The following is a 17,064-nucleotide window of genomic DNA, read 5'->3' on the forward strand; positions in this document are numbered from 1 at the left end:
TTTGGCTTAGGAGGAACCCCAGCACAGCTCTGGATGCAGAAAACAAGCAGAGCAGAGTGACCTGCATTGCTGGAGCTGGGTCCACCACGGCTCAGGGTGTGCAGGACAGCAGGAGGCACTTTTGTACTCTAATTCTTGGGTGCAGAAAGGAAACCTGAGATGTGGCATCTCAGCCGGTTGGAAAAGTGGCTGCCAGTGACAGTTCAGGCAGCAACCACAACAATAACAATGAGCTTCCTCGTGCCCAGCAACATCCAGGAATTTGAATGTCATTCTGTTGCCTAACCCTTAAAAACACAGGCTCTCCAGCAGGGTGGGCACACCCAGATCACCTGAACTGCTGCAGGGAAAAGGTAACTCAGCTTTGCTACATTCAAATACTGCAGAGCTGAGAACATTTACTGCCTAAATACAGAACACATCAAATCAACTGAACACAGAATTGTGCATATTTATACTGAAACCTCAGATCCACCTCAGAGTTGTTTTTTTTTTAACAATCAGCAGTTTATCTAAAACACACCTGGAATCATCTGGGTAAGTTACTGCTGTGTCAAGCAATTTTTTTAAGTTATAAATTATCTCCCAACGTTTGCTGTTACTCAAATAGCCAGACTTATTCAAGTATTGCAATTTATGTACTTTGACCCTGTTTGATTCCCAGATCATTTTTTTTATCCAGGAAAAAAAAAATAAGAGAGAGCTGTAACCTCATGCTGACTGTTCTAAAGAACTATGAACCTTCTTCTCTCCACCTCAGTGTTTGAGTAACGAGTTTGAACAGCAACTTTACAGCACCACCTGGTGCTTATTTTTCAGAACTCAGAGAGAGAACTCTCCACCCAGGCTACAGAACTGGGGAAAGAGAAGCAGAAAAAAAATGCTTTCTCCTACGTGAAGAATATTTATTATCAAACAAAGGCTGAAGGAGGGGAGAGGGAAACACGTAACCAAGTACTTATTCTGAAAGTAAAGGGACAATACAGAATGACATGGAACTGTTGTTGCAGGTGGGTGGCAATGCTTAATGAAATGGAGCATTTGCCTAAAGGTGGTTTATGAAAGAAACCTGCAGTTGCAGTTGGGGCCTGGTGATGTGGCAGTGCTGTTGTTGGTGACAAAGATTTATGAAACTCTCCCACCCTTAACTATAACTGCTATCTTTAGTGACATGCTTAGTTTAGACCAAGGAATATCTCCCCAGAGCTGGGAGAGTCTAACAGGGAAAACACCTTACAAACCACCTCCACTTGTGAACCTGAGACAGTTATTTCCCACTATTTCTAAATAAAATATATAGCTTTGGTGTTTTCTCATGCTATTACAAATTTTCTTAGCTGCTGGTATCAAGCTGACAAGACAAATATTCAGGTATTTTTAATTCTTAATAGATTATTTAATAATCCCATAGTTTACAGTAAAAAAATGAGAACAGCAGAAATTTAAGTGAAGCTTTCTTATAAAAACATCTAAAACCAGGTTTACAAAGACAGTCTTAAAAATCCCTCACAAATGGTGGTAGTTTTCAACTTACAGGCCAAGACATTCAAGATGGGGGTTTCTGCCCTCCTGACTTAAAACCTTGCATTGGGCTTGGCTATTTTCAATTTTCCACTTTACATATGCAACAGGAACATGCACATCTTTAGTCCAGCTAAAAAGGAAGAGGAGCAATCAGTTTCTCACTATCCATTACTGGAAGTTAAAAAAAAATCTTCCTAAAAAAGCAGCATCTGTCATCCAGGAAATTTAATCTTTCTTAGGACACTAAACATTTAGATCACTCCTTTTTCAGCCTCAAAGCACAGGCATGGAAAAACAGCAATCCCACACGTGAGTAACAGCAATCCACCCCCAGGCACTTAATGAGCTTTTATTCATGTTAATAAGAAGAACAATAAAAACATATACCATAAAAAGTCTACTAAGTGACACAGAACAATTCCTCTCATTTAAAACATAAGCACCTAAAATAGTCTGATGATAAAAAAAGCCATGGGTGATTCTCTTCTGCATCCAGAAGACGGCACTGAAAGTCAGAATTAATAATGAAACTAATATATAAATTTAACAACTTTCCATGTATTCTCAGTGTGAATGAGCAATCCCATATTACTGACCACACACTGGCACATCCATGGGAATTTAGGGAGTCAGCTGTACAGCAACCCCTGCAAGAAAAGAATGCCTTTTCCAGCTTGTAAGCACTCAGCTCCCAGCCCTCAGTCTTCCAGCAGATAGTTGGGGTTGACAACCAGGAATGGATCTTCATCAAAAGTCTCCTCTTCTCTGGATCCTCTCAGTCCAGACTGGGACAGCTCTATCAGAATGTGGTCCTGCAACACACAAAGACTTGTGTTAAACCAAGGGCAGAGAGGTTTGTCTGCACTTTTTGAAAGGCATCTCTTTTTTTATCCTGGTAGCACCTCTTATTAACTGCTTAACCCTTTTGTTTTGAACTCCCTCTAACAATTACCTGCAGTGGAAATCTCTTTTATGTTGAAATCTCATGTTGTGTGCTTGCTGGGAACATTTTAGCCTAGTGCTTTCCAATCTAGTGGGTTTGCACCTTTAAAAGTGAAAAGCAGTTTATATTTTCATACTTTTTCCTCCAAAATACTCCACTACCCCCGTGACTTAAGGCTACCCGTTGAAGGAAGTGTTACTTGTACTTCTGAATCCTAATGCATAGCTAACACTATAGAAACATAGAAAAATATCACACTTCTCTAGTGACATAATATGGCACTTTGGACTTTTAACTACACACATGTCTAACTTATTTCAGTGTTTTTTCTATAATTATTGCAACAGATGTTATGCAAAGAAGGCATTTATACTGCATCAGGGTGTAACATGGAAGCACAGAGCAGGTTTCTCCCATTAGGAATGTATTCTGTTGAACATGAAACACTGCCCTGTGTAAGTGAAAGCCCTTCTCACTGCCCCCACATCTCTGTACTCACATAATGGGTGAGTCGGTGAATGACTCTCTCTATGATCTTCTTTTTATTTATTAGTTCTTCTTCAGAATCAATTTCAGATTCAATTTCCTTTAGATACCAGTTAATAAGTTCGCTTTTCTTTAATGACAAATCGTCCTCTTCTGCAAAGAAAATAATCTGCATGAACTCAGCAGCAGGAAGATACCATTTAAACCACAGGAGAAAAGGATTTATATGTTACCATTTAAAATGCTAACAGAGAAACAGGCTTTAACATGTTTAAGCATCACCAGACTTTATTCTGATCCTTAAAGCACCATGTTTTGCACAGGAGGCTGTTGAATCATGGTTTAATAGGCCATAATTAGACTGGGAATTGAAGCTTTCAGTTCTGTGCACCCAAGTGGCTTCCAAACCACACCAGCCTTCAGCTGCCCGTCCTTTTCTGGGTCTGCTCTGTTGACACGCTTCTCAACTCGATGGGTTTAGACAAATGACTAAAATAACAGAGGTAAAACCTCCAAGAAATCATATTTGTATCACCAGATGTCATTCTCTCACACGAGCACAGGTTCCACACCAGAGCTGACACGTTTGTTGGCTCAACAGGAGTGAAAATCCCCCGTGCAACAGCATGAGATGCAGTGACAATCACTCCCCGAGCTCAGGGCCTGCTGTCACTTTAACAAACAAATCCTTACCTTCCTCTGCTTTCCTGAGGTGCAGCACCAGCAGGTTGGAAATCCGTCTGTACTCGGAGAAGCCCAGTCTAAGAGAAGCTTTGGGTGCAGCATCCTTGTTCCCATCCTCAGGATGGCCATTGAGCCCATTCACAAGGCCATTGACCCCAGCTGGAGCCTCTGCCTCACCTGTTTGGACACATGCCCAGGTTTAAAGCTGAAACATCTCTTGCCTATTTAATACTCTGAGCCACTGAAAAATGCTGCACTGACCAACCAGCTGAGGTGGTGAGGAAGGCTGAAGGAGCAAGAGAGTTAAGAACAGGAGTCCACATTTCTAGACTTCATTAGATGAGGAACAGGTGAGAGACAGAAGAGAAGCATGTGCTCAAAAAGGCAAGCTGTAAAGGCTGGAAGGACTTTCCCCTTTGAAAAAACTCTCTTTAAATAATATACCATTGACTCCATCTCGGTCCTCTTGATCCTCCATTTGCTGCTCATCATCTTGGTCTAAATTGACATCAGGAGTCTCAACTCTAATGATGGACTTATTTAAAAGCCTGAACGCTTCCTTCACGTGTTTTGGGTGAACCTGAGGAAGATTTGAAAACATGTGCATTAAATTGATTAATATGTATTAATCAGGCTCTCCTGGTTTCTCAACAGCTCTAGAAACTCATCTCTGACTCTGACACAGGGCTTTTCTACTCATCTCACCTGATTAATCCTCGGCAGTAAAGACTCTGCAAGTTAAATTATATCCCACTACAAAGTACGCTGAGGTCACACAAGGTTATGGAGGGAAAAAGCTGCCTGATTAATCTTTCAGGATTTAGTGATCATGTGGAGTCGATAAAAAATTTATTTGAGCCAAGAACAGTCGGAAGAAAGATCAGTGGAGCAAGAAACATGAAAGAAATGGGCCTAATGAGACTCTCCTCCAGAACTGAAAAGCAAAAACTGGAAAAATCCTCACTAGCTGAGCCATAAGCTAAAAGCTATCTGTTCCTTTATGAGCTGAATTTAATCTAAAGGAACCCAATGGGTGTCCTTCTTACACAGCCAGTGAGCAAGGTTCCATCACTGCATGTGCCACACAACCCCTCATCAACATTTCAAAAGGCCTGCTGGGTTTTAAAGCAGGGACTGGGATGGGCAGCAGTCACACAGCTAACAGCACAACAGGCATTGCAGCACTGGTTGATGTCAGGAGGAGCTCAGATCACATACATGGGACTCTCAGGGAGGTTCAGATACTTTGATGAACTTTGTCTTTTTAGATTGCAGATGGAAGAGAGCTGAGAGATTACAAACTATGAAATATCAGGAAGACACTACCAACAGTAATGACTGGTAGTAGTGGATGATTTTTCTTCCCCTTTGCTATGATTTGACAGATAACAGGCTGAGAGCGCTGACACAGCTGTAATGCAAAAACATGCGTGTTCTCAGTTTGCATCAAAGACACACCTTAAAGCCCAGTGCTTCTGGCACACAACTTCACACTGACTGTCACCACAACCATAAACATGACCCGAGCTCTGCTGCTCACCCACGGGACTCTGCCCAATCTCAAAGAGCAGAGCCAGAGCTTCCACGCACTCCTGTGGAGTGCCCCCAGGCCCTGGTACCTCGTCACAGCAGTGCATGCGGGCCATGGCCTCGGACAGGCGGATCATGCTCTCCAGCTGCCGCACCGTGATCCTCCACGACGACTTGGTCACCCCGGCGCCGTCGCGTTGCCGCAGCCGCTTGTACTGCTCCACTATGAAGTCCTCAGATTCCTTGGATATCTTTGGGACATCAAGCAGCGTGACATTTAGCATGTTCAGGTTATTAAAAGTTTATTCTTCTTGCATTAGATTGGCAATTCCCAGACCTTCCTGTACTTGCTGCTGCTTTACTCTGAAATACTCTACGCTATACACATACCATGCATAGACAGAACAACCATATTATGTTAAAATTAAACTGGAATAATGATTACATTCACCAAGGATAATGATAGTACAATAAGTACGTGGCTGCATTAATCATTTTGCAGCAGATTTGTTGATAATTTCTGGTTTTCCATTCCGCTGACTTGCTTCTGGGCACAGTTCATGTCTGTCCATACCAGATTGTTCTCTGTTTACAGACTTCTGAAAAGTCTGACACACAGCCCATCCAAGCTGCTACTACCAAAATATTTGTACTTAGGGCACTTTCCCAGGTTTTGTATTTAACCAAAAAGCAAGGAAAGAAATACCAAGGAATAATACCCTTTTAAAATAAAGGCAAACAAGCTGATCAAGCAGTAAGTCAGTAAAATACAAAAACCTCTGCTTCAGCCATACTGAACAACCCATGCCCTTGAGGTACAAAGAAGCTATAAAAAGAGCCCTCATTCTAGACAGAGGTTAAAAGCAGCCACCAAAGCACTTAAGACTAGTGATTACACAGTCTCAGCTGAACTGGATGGTTTTCTGGAGCTCAAAAGAGTACATGGCTCCAAAATACACTCTGTTTCCAGGTAGTGAGTTTATAGTTATTTCCTTGAGAGAACACCACACTAAGTGTCCTTGTGTTTGCTGGAAACGAGCACACTGCAGAGTGACTGTTCCCTTGGACCTCCTTAGACAGAGCAACTTACACAGGAAAAGCAGAATTACCTTTGGTTTGAACTGCCTGGCAAACAGCAGATACCTCCTGATGTCATCCAAGGAATAGACACGATCCACAGACTCTTCCACTCTGGAATGCAGGTCCACGATGCGCCTGGCGATGGCGTAATCCGTAACCTGGGATAGGGGGGCTCTGTCAGATCACTCTCACAGCATCAGCCAAACAGCAAAACAACACTTATATTCTTCCTTCCCACCCCCCTCCCTCCCTTGTAATCCTCATGGCAGAGCTAGTCTTTCCAGAAGCCAAACTCTCTGCCAGAAGGTCCAGGAGAAAGCCCTGGAGTTATTTAATACAAGGAAACGCAGCAGAGAGGGGATAAAAGGCAGTTTTAGGATTTACAACCTCTTGGAACTCTCCTGGCTTACAAGTCAGGCACAGAACAGGCAGAAAGCAGCCCTTTGCAGCGTGGGAACTGCTTTCTTCCTTTTCAGCCTGCTCTGCCTCTCTCACCAGTCCCTTCCCAATTAGATAATCACCCTGAGCAGAGCAGTGGCGAGAGCGGCACTGAACCAGCATCAATCTCTGGATCTCCCATGTTCCCAAGGCAAATGCCACAAAGACAGGTGGCAGCAGCCTCAGCCTTAGCCACCAGCCATTTGTAAAAATGAGTAATGGTGGTGAAGTTCGCAGGTCAAACCACGACAGGGTGAAAAGGCAGCGTCCTTGTGTTCAGCAGAGCATGTCCACACTGGTGCTGCCAGCTTTCAGCTGCACACACAGAGCACAGAAGCAGAAGCAAGATGTTCTTAGGAGATCTGCTCCACCTAAAACTGCAGAGGGTCACCAAGATGGTCAGAGGGCAGGAGGACACGATGTGGGAGAGGCCAGAAGAGCTGGGTCTGTTCAGCTTGAAAGAAAGCCACTGCCTCACTGGCCAGTATAGAGGTGATGGAGCCAAATAACTCATAGAAGAGAGGCAACCAATACAAACTGAACCACGAGAAATTCTGATTAGTTATTACTATTTTTTGAACATGTGAGAGCTGCCAAGCATTGCAGTAGGGGCCTAAGAGAGACTGCACAATCTCCATCCTTGGAAATGCTCAAAACTCACCTGGTCAAGGTCTCAGCAACCTGTTCCCAGTAATCTGTGGGAGCGTGAGGTCAGACCAGAGACCTCCAGGAGATATTTCCTGACACAATTTCATCTACAATTTCTTAAAGTTACCTCATTACATTCATCGACAAGGATGAAGAAGAGATCAAAGCGAGACATGATGGGAGCCGAGAGGTTTATATTCTGTTTCAGGGACTTGGATCTGTCGTAGCGCCCACCAACCGGGTTTGCTGCAGCCAAAATGGAGGTCCTGGCGTTCAGGGTGGCCTGGAAATGGGGAGGAATAAATTGAAGAGAGAATGGTATCTGTGATCACTTCCTAAACCAACTCGTTGCAATCCAAATGGGTCAGCATAACATCTGTTAGATACAATAGATAGATAATACCTCAATGGAGGTATTGTAACAATCACTCCTCAAAAGCAGCCAAACTCTTTTAACCAGCCCTTTCTCACCAGGTCTCTGCCTGAAGACACAGTTTGAAGAATCAATATTGTAACATTGTCACACTTCTGCTAACAACACTGGAACAAGCCCTTAAAACTGCTTTTCACCACACCCCATCTTCAGCAGTGCAAACACACACTTTACTTCTACAGACACACACAAGTCTACAACGTTTTTGGGGCTACTTCAAGGTTAGAATTTTCCCTTTTTCTGTTTCCTGTCCACTGCTATGGTTTTTCCTTTCAGTTACATTTCGGATCTGTTTTGGGTAGGTGGCACAAGAACCCTGCAGCGAGTGATCTCTGTGCTGCCACAGGGAGGCAGCTGCAGAGCTGGTGCCAAAATCTGCCAGGTGATAGTTCAGCACACGGAACAAACAGTCAGGTGATCCTACAGGCTACACAGAGGACCAGTGCAAGCTACCTTCACTCCTGCTTTGGTGATGGATATCGTCTGCTGCTCCATGGCCTCATGGATGGCCACCTGATCCCGCACATCCATCTTGTCGAACTCATCAATGCAACAAACCCCCTGCAGCAGGGAAGTGGAAAATAGTAGGTGACCCACATTCAATCACTGTTGGGAAAAAGAGCACCACCAACACAACCGGGGGCTCTTCGTTAATGAAAAGCATTCTGGGGGTGCAGGAACTCACGTTATCTGCCAGCATCAGGGCTCCAGCTTCGATGACAAACTCGTGGGACTCCTCATCCTTCACAACGGCCGCCGTCAGACCCGCGGCGCTGGAGGCTTTGCCACTGGTGTAAACGGCACGGGGACTGAACTCATCCACGTGCCTGTGGGAAGAAGGAGTAACACCCCCCCCCAGTATTTCACTTATCTCTGAGTTTTTCAAAAAGTTCAATAAATTTGTATTTTTAATATTCAACGTCTTTTTGAAAATATTTGGAAATTCATACTTTGGTAAGTAACGAACAAAAAAGGTCTCAATCCATTCTTTAATACCACGGGGGCCTGGTGAGTTTGCTCCAGCCCTGTTCAAATACTCCAACCACATCTAAACAATCCCTGGAAAATATTTTTAAATATTTTACTTCCCTTTCCTCTGTTTAACACAGAAAAAGGCACGGGACACAATTGTAGCTCCAGTCACCCCGGACAATATTTAAATACTGAATTAATGAGATGCTTACTTTAGAAACTGGCTCTTGGCTGTACTCGGATCACCAACGACACAAACATTGATGTCCCCACGCAGTGAAGTGCCCTCTGAAGTGGTTTTAGGAACTCCTCCAAAAAGCATCAGCAGGACCCCACGTTTCACTTCGTCATTACCTGCCACAGAAAAGACACTCAACTAAAAATCCAAGAAAGACACCACATTCTTCCTATTTAAAAATAATAATAATAAAATTATTTAAAATAGATCCAACTGTCAGTTGTAAGGCTCAGTAGCAGAACACCCAATAGCAAACCCAACCCATTTCACTAGTCTTGCAGGCCTTAATGATTACACACAGCAAGTACTCATGAAATAGATTCTCCTTTTCCAGCACAACCAGTGCCGGAGGGCAGAGTTTGTGGCACTTGGAACAGGGCTTTCAACCTTCCCCAGAATGGCACCACACAGAGAGCAAAAGGAATTAACATTTACACAAGTGAAATCTTCAGCTGGGTTCTTACCATGGATAGTGGGGAAGAGGCTGGTGCACAGGTTATGGTAAAGGTTCTTATCTTGGCTCATCTCAAAAACCTTTTCCCACTCTTTCACAGACATCTGGTTTTTAATGCTCTCTGCAGTCTGTTCTTCATCTCTGAGCTCTTTTCCACCAAACTAAACAAAGGAAATAAAACAATTATAGAAGTTATAACACGGTCACTAATGAATGTGAGCACTGCAGACAGGTTACAAAAACTCACTGTAAGCAGCATGGGAGGAACATATTCAGAAAAGCTGTCCTCAGGCTAAGTAGGCTCATCACCTTATACCTTTAAAACCCCACAGACAATTTCCTAACAGGTAAAGTCAATGGTGTAACTTCAGTCAGTGAGAAAAACTCCAAGTGAGATGTTTATATAGAGATTGTAAAGGAGTAAACCAGTACGGCTTCCTTTGGGTAAATTTGCCCTTGTAAGCATTCTTCATTAACTGGAACTTAACAAGGCCTTTTGTTACTCTGAAATGGGGTCAGAAACTTCTACTCCCAGAAAATAATAGATGGTATTTTTATCCTGTGTGACAGTGAAACTCCTAACAGAGTGATAGATTACAGTACCACAACATGCCAAAACCCAGACACAGTCAGTATTGCTCATTATGTTACAGTAACAACCCAAGATACCATGTGATAAACCAGAGGGAACAAGAAGCAATAGGATTTCCTGGAAGAAAAGGAAATGCTGCAAAAAAGGATGAAACCTGAATGGAAATATGTGGGCCAGTCAGTTCATTAGAATAAACTGATAACACTGATAGATAATTACATCTAAAGATGAGAACCTTACTATACAAATTCAATCAGAACTTACAGACAGTCCAATGCACACAGCAGGGTGGCACACACACATATTTATAACTTTACCCATTCCTGCTCCCTGATTCGAGGGAAAACCACAGAGAGCAGCAATCAGGAACACCTTAAAATCTCTTCTCTTTCCAGACTCACCCGTGGATTTGTTGGTGCAACATAACAGGCCAGAAAGACCAGCTTGTAGGAGAGCTCCCGGACGCCCAGGGCGCGCAGCCCTCGGATCCCCTCGGTTTCATACCCCTCCGTCCCCGTCAGCCGGGAGCCGGTCTCGGCGCGCAGCCCTGCTGGGAGAGCGCCGGTCAGGACAGCAGGGACCGGGACAAGCAGGAAGGACACGTCACCGAGGTCCTGAGCAGCAGCGACAAACCTGGAGTGGAGAGCTGGGACACGTCAGGCACGACGATGAGCGAGCCGGTGAAGTCGCACTTGTCCCCCGCCTGGGCGGACTCCACGGCCTCGGCGCGCAGGATCACCTCCACGCTCCGGGGAATGCTGCCCCGCGGCAGCTCCCCCTGCGTCTCCTGGATGCGGACCTGGGCACCGAGGGGGGATAAACACTCAGCAAATGTCACCACAGCTCAAACCGCTTCAAAAGCCGTGCTAATAAATAGTAAGTAGCATCCAACTGCTGCCATCCACGTCAACCATGAAGTTCCTCTTGCAGTAAGACAACCAAAGAACCCCTTCACTAATCAGCACCTGAGGAGTCTTGGAGACACTTAAGAGTAAATATCAACGTGGAAGAAAAAGCATTGCAGATACTATTGCACCTCCTTTTATACTGGTATAGAACAACTACACTGAACAAACAACACCTTCCAACTACCACAGGTACACCACCGTTAGTCATCAACTCCAACCTCACCCCCGTACCTTTTGGAAATCAACAAATCTTGATTTGTTCGTGTCCAGCAGGAATCTCCTCCTGTTGGCACAGACTGGGTTCCTGCAGATGTTGGGCTGTGTGTATTTGAACTGCTGCTCCACGTCTTTGATGACTGTCTGGCAGTCGAGGCACAGGAAGGTCCCGCTCACCAGCTCCGGGTGCACGGGGTGGGTCCGAACCACCTGCCCACTGATGCGCATCAGGGACCCGATCTTCGCCGAGGTCATCTCCCGAATTCTGGGCAAAACAGAAACTCACAGGGATTAAATTGCTGAGCTGACAATTCTAGGTCCCAAGATACTAAGATACACCATGGTTTCACTCAGCCTGTGACTAAAGAACTGCAGTAACAGACAAAGGAAACAAAGTTACTAAAATATATTCTCATTTTTACATAAATTTTTAGATTAATACTAATGGTCAAACCAATGCAAAACTACTGGTACTTCAAAAGCAACACACACTAAATAATTTTTTAATTAGAGAAGTTACATTATTTAAATTAGAAAAGCTCCATATTTGTGGAATATAACGAACATAAGTATCTGACTGTGGTTCTCAAATGAAAAACTGTTTCAAAAAATATCCTGCACAAGGTCCGGAAACTTTTCACAACTGTTCTGGTCAACTGCTCATTTCACACTATACAATCAAAACATTTTCAGTGTGCTTTGATACGTTTTTCCCCAGTAGTAAAAAAGCACAAGTTCCTGGAATTATTAATCCTCTTACTTGTGTCGGGTAGGCAGGTCTTGGAATGCAACATAGAAGTCCTTGTTTGAAGGAACATTCCCATGGTCTCTGGCAAAGGTCTTTGTTGCTCGACAGAGGTAAGGATAAACCCTGAAACATGGAAAAGCAGTTCAAATTTTAGAGAAGCTATTAAAGCCTTCCCTGTTTCAGACTACAGCAAAGGCTGTATCAGATTACCAGGTTCTGGCTTTTAATGTTATGTAAGACAAAAACCTGAATCTAAATACGCTAAATATGAGATTACTGCATAATAATGTCATTTGCATTATGGCTTCATAATAGACTTCTTTAAATCTCATTTTATGACACTTCTATCCTTACATTAAGAAGCTGATCTTCAAAACAAGCAACTGCCTCAATAAAATATTTTCAGAGCATGAAATTTTAGTTTATTCTGTATTCCCATACTGACCACCTGCTTCTTCACCAGAATGTCATTTCCTGGTTAGCTTGTGGTTTCCAGAGAGGAATCCACTGAGAAACGTTTTGAACCAGTAAAAAAAAAAAAAAAAATTTCAATTTAGGCGTTTTCAGGATGCAGAAGGATAAACCTTGCACTGCTTACATAACGAGCGAGGCATTATGGGCCTGAGACTGCAGCAGGGTTCAGCTTTACCTCAAAAAGGACCTCTGCACTTTACCTGTAAAATTCCTCCTGGATAGTGGTGGAGAGCTGCTGGTTGAACTGCTCCAGATCCGCAAAGCTGACGATCAGCGTGTTCCGCTCCGGCCGGATCAGCTCTTCAGCATCACGCAGGTACTTCACCTCCCCATCGCTGTTCTGGAACCTGAGAGGCATTCAGGAAAACGTCTCACAGTCAGCACCAGGCAGCAACTGAATCCTTTGAATTCAGGGGGAAGGTAAAGGAAAGCATCGCTCATACTAAGGCATCCCACAGTCCCTTGCAAAGCCCTTTTCCAACAATATTTCTTCTCCCACCCCCTTCTGCATCTGTTCTATCAATACCCCAGCACAGACGAACCGGGTTTGAATCTCATATAGCAGGAGTGTTGTTCCGAGTGCACACTGAGTTTTATTTTATTTCATATTTGTCAGTGACTCGACACCAGGCAAACAGGGTTTTGTTTCCTCAGGGTGATTATAACGGTATCCTTATTTGACACGGACGGGCCCCTCGGGAGTCAAAACGCAGCGAGTAAGATGTGTAACAGCCAAGCCGTGGAAGCGGTTTTCAACACGGCTTCCATAAAACTTTGTTAAAAGGGACCAAATGCACCAAAAAAAATATCACAGAATTATAGAATGGTTTGGGTTGGAAGTGACCTCAAACACCACCTCGTTCCAAAACCCTGCCATGGGCAGGAACACCTTTCACTAGACCTGGTTGCTCCCAGCCCGGCTTTGGACACTTCCAGGGATGCGGCAGCCACAACTTCTCTGGGCAACGTCCCCGCGAAACAGAAACTCTCCGCGAGAGCTCTCTGAGAAGTATTTTGCCAACCGCAGAAGCACACTGCTCCCTTCCTATACCCCTGGCAGAGCAGACTCCTCCCGGCAGAGCCGTTCCTCAGACCACAGGAGAGCTTTTCCGACCGAAGGCCGAGGGGCGGGGGCGCCAGGCCCCGGCAGGATCTCACTAAATGGCGGCCCTTCCGTGAGGTGCCCGCGGCCCGCCGCTCGCCCTGCCCCCCTCCGCCAGGCCCAGCCCCGGCACTCACTCCTCTAGGAAGTCCAGGAACAACTTCTGGCACTTCTCGGCCACCTCATCGCGGAGCTGCTGGTGCTGCTGCGCCGCTCCCCCGGCCCCGGCCGCCGCCACCGCCAGGTCCATCCCGGCTGCCGACACCGACACTGTCCCTGCCCGGCCCGGTTCCCGCCACGCCGCGCACCACGTGGGCCGCGCGCCCGCCGCGCCGCCCAATCGGCGACCGCCGTCCCTCGAGGCCCCGCCCCCAGCGGCCGTTTTCGCGCCAAAGGCCGAGGGCGGGACCGGGAGGGGGCGGCCCGGGAGCTCAGGGCACAGCGACCCCATCCCCGCCCGCTGCTGGGCTGGCACAGGGAATGGGGGCTGCCCAGGGCTCACAGCGGTGCCAAAGCAACGCCTCCCGTAGAAACACAAAGCTACTGAGCATTAGGGGCTTGGAACGGACCTTAAAGCCCATCTAGACCCAACCCTCCCGGCCCTGGGCAGGAACACCTCCCACTAGACCAGGTTACTCAAACCTTATCCAGCCTGGCTTGGATACCACAACCTCCCTCGGTAACCTGTGCCAGGGCCTCACCACCCTCATAGTAAAGAATTTCTTCACAATATCTAACCTAAATTTTCCCCTCTTTCGGTTGGTACCTGTTACTCCTTGTCCTCTCACTAGGCCCCCTTCAAATACTGGAAGGTGCTGTGATGTCTCCACACAATCTTCTCTTCCCCAGGCTGAACAGCACCAGCTCTCTCAGCCTGTCTCCGTAGTCCTCTTAACAACTTCATGGCCCTCCTCTGGACTTGCTCCAGCAATTCCACATCTTTCTTATGTTGGGGACCCCAGAACCACAGGCATGGAGGTGTCAGCTGTGGGCGGCTCCAGCACGGTCTTCCGCTCCTGTGAAGCCTCCACAAGGCAATCAGTTTCCCAGAGAAGAAATCAGCTACAGTAACTGGAGATAAAACTCCTCCGGTAGTCCCAGGGCACTGCTGAGGAAGCCCAGATCCAGGGAATCCCCTTGGTGCCTGCAGGAAGCACTGGGGCAGCTGCTCACCAACATCCCCTGTGCAGGCTGCAGCTCCGGCTGCTGAAGGACTAAGCCAGGCGAAAAGGGTGTAAATTAAGCCAGGTGAGGGGCAGGCTGCAGTCTGGTCACTTGGCTCCTTGCTGGCAACACAGGATGGTTGGAGGTAACATGTGCCAAGCGGTGCCATGGCTGACAGCCATTCCCGACTGGCAGCTGCTGGCACACGGTGCCTGCCAGCAGGAACCGCTTCAACATCCAGGAAAAACTGCTTAGAACTGCTCTGCCACCTGCAAAGTCATTAATCTCTGCCTAAAGTGGGAATTTTGCTGTAATTAAGGCAGCTAAGGGCTCCTTCTCAGTTCTGAAGCCCTTTAAGAAGTGCCAGCAGCAGCAGCCCTGCAGCAGTGTTAGTTCCTTACAGTGCACTTGCCATACAGGGAGCAGAGACTGAACTGCACAATGGTAAAGAAAATAAGAAACTAGCAGAACTAACCTGGTAACTTTTAAAACACTTGCAGTGAATAAATGCCACGTTTTATGAAATCATACTAATGTGCACAAGTTGGTTGAGAGGCTTATTTTAAAAGAATAATTAATCTCAGGTAATTTCTACTGGTTTTTTCATCATTTTTCTCTACCAAAATAATAATAAAAAAAATCTACAGCCACCTATGGAGATAAGTAGAATATCCAAAGAAGAAACAGTAAATAATTAAAGTCTGCTTGGGCAAACTGTGTACTCTAGAGATGTCTGTCTAGAAAAGACACTGTTTTTCCACAGTCTCATTTTTCCAGGCTCTTTGCCCAGCAGAACATGCATGGGGTATGGGATGGAGGGTAACAGCACTCCTGTGGCCTGGGCCAAATCATTCCACCATATGGGACATGCTGGAAGCCCAGTGTGAACTGGAGCCCCGGGCAGCCACGTGGTGTTCCACAACGGGCACTGCCAATGTGTTCTCCTCCACCCCACTGGCAGCAGAGTGCAGGCCACAGTTTGTTTTCACATGGAGTGGTGTCCAATACACCTGGAACTGCCAGCACAGCCTGGAAGCACAACGTTTTCCTGCTTTTCCTCTGCCCCTGTCCCTCTGGGCAGGAGCAGGCAGCTGTGTGGTGCTGAGCTGCCCACCAGGGTTACCCCAGCAGGTGTGGGCAGCCACAGGGAGCCAGTCCTGCACTCGGCTGCCAAAACAACAGCCTGAGCCCCCCTTCCTGCTGGGCAGATTCAGACAGCTCAGAGAACACAGATGGGTTTTCACAGGAAAATGGTGTAGTTAAAAACTTCTGAGGCCAACTGAAGCTTTGTGTTTGTTTTGAGCAGATGACTCCCTGGCTATTCCTTACCAAAGTTCTTTATAGCTCCTTAGTTTGGAAAATGCACTGTTGTAATTACCTTCTGTATATCCCAAAAGAAAATACAACAAACCCCATTTTACCTGGTGGAGAGGCAGCAGCAATGGGGACTCCACATAAACTGCTGAACTTCCTGCAAATTACTGGAAATGAAGGACAACACAGGTTTTACTTTTTCAGAGTTGCTAGCTATCCAAGCAACATAAAGTTCCAAAATTTCAATTTGCAAGGTTTCAAACAAAGTTTTAAGACTCCCACTAAAGTGAGAGTGCAGCTCTCACTAAAGTATCCTACTAACACAACACTCAGGACAAAGCACTTTGATTTATGATCATAATTATTTTCTGTTAGCTAAGAGAGACTGCATGAAAAGATTCTGCATACAAAGAAATCGGGGCCTCCATCCCAACTCTTGTTCTTGTGCAGCTCCTGTGAATAAATCAAACTACAGCAGGAGCCTGAATGACTCTTCACAGAACTGGGATGAGCACAGTAGTTACAGGAATGTATGCACAAAATTTGCTGCCAGATCTAGAGCAAGAAACAGTCCTCAGAATGCTTTTTTTGTTGGCAGCCAATTTAAGTCAGTAATTTTGCTCCTGATTAGAAGGATGTGCTTCTGAAGTGGAATATATTACCAGTTCTGTATGAACAGAAGTAATTAAATTAAATTCATTCCAGTTGGCTTAGCTGAATAAACAACTGTTTTGAAACTTGGATTCATCAGTAATAAGTCTGTGATGATGAGCTGTGTTTATAACCCACTCAGCTTTGCAAAGTACAACTGGGTACACTGTAAGATTTTCAAGTTAATAACTGGGGAAGATTCCACACTAAATTAATTACAACAGACTCATAAGCAAAGCTGCAAAGTGTTATTCCTTGAATTGTGTGACTTCTAAACAAAGTTTAACTCCTACATTTGCAGTACTTTACCTGGCTGACCTTTAGTCTGATTGTTTTCTAATGGAGAACTCTTGTCACAAGACATTAAAATTAAGTCTCGTTCAATGGCAGGTGCAAAAGCTGGTTTGCCCTTTTGTGAAACTCTACACAATTTATACACAGCCTCACTGACCTTTCTGTAGCACA

At 45.4% G+C, this 17,064-nt stretch overlaps 1 protein-coding gene across 1 annotated transcript; it reads right to left on the bottom strand.

The window, feature by feature from the left end:
- Positions 1–1,410: 1,410 nt before the first annotated feature.
- Positions 1,411–13,750, bottom strand: MCM6 (minichromosome maintenance complex component 6). The gene is made up of 17 exons (XM_050340432.1): positions 13,608–13,750; positions 12,569–12,715; positions 11,907–12,017; positions 11,162–11,411; positions 10,656–10,821; positions 10,424–10,569; positions 9,441–9,591; positions 8,951–9,092; positions 8,452–8,593; positions 8,220–8,327; positions 7,461–7,616; positions 6,277–6,405; positions 5,257–5,418; positions 4,082–4,217; positions 3,647–3,814; positions 2,967–3,106; positions 1,411–2,336 (listed from the first exon to the last, which is right to left on the bottom strand). The coding sequence occupies exons 1-17, from the start codon at positions 13,718–13,720 to the stop codon at positions 2,223–2,225; spliced, it is 2,481 nt and encodes an 826-aa protein (XP_050196389.1). The 5' UTR covers positions 13,721–13,750; the 3' UTR covers positions 1,411–2,222.
- Between the last annotated feature and the right edge of the window lie 3,314 nt (positions 13,751–17,064).

This window comes from Myiozetetes cayanensis, unplaced genomic scaffold (assembly GCF_022539395.1).
Source record: "Myiozetetes cayanensis isolate MyiCay16 unplaced genomic scaffold, myiCay2020 scf9, whole genome shotgun sequence".
NCBI lineage: Eukaryota > Metazoa > Chordata > Aves > Passeriformes > Tyrannidae > Myiozetetes > Myiozetetes cayanensis.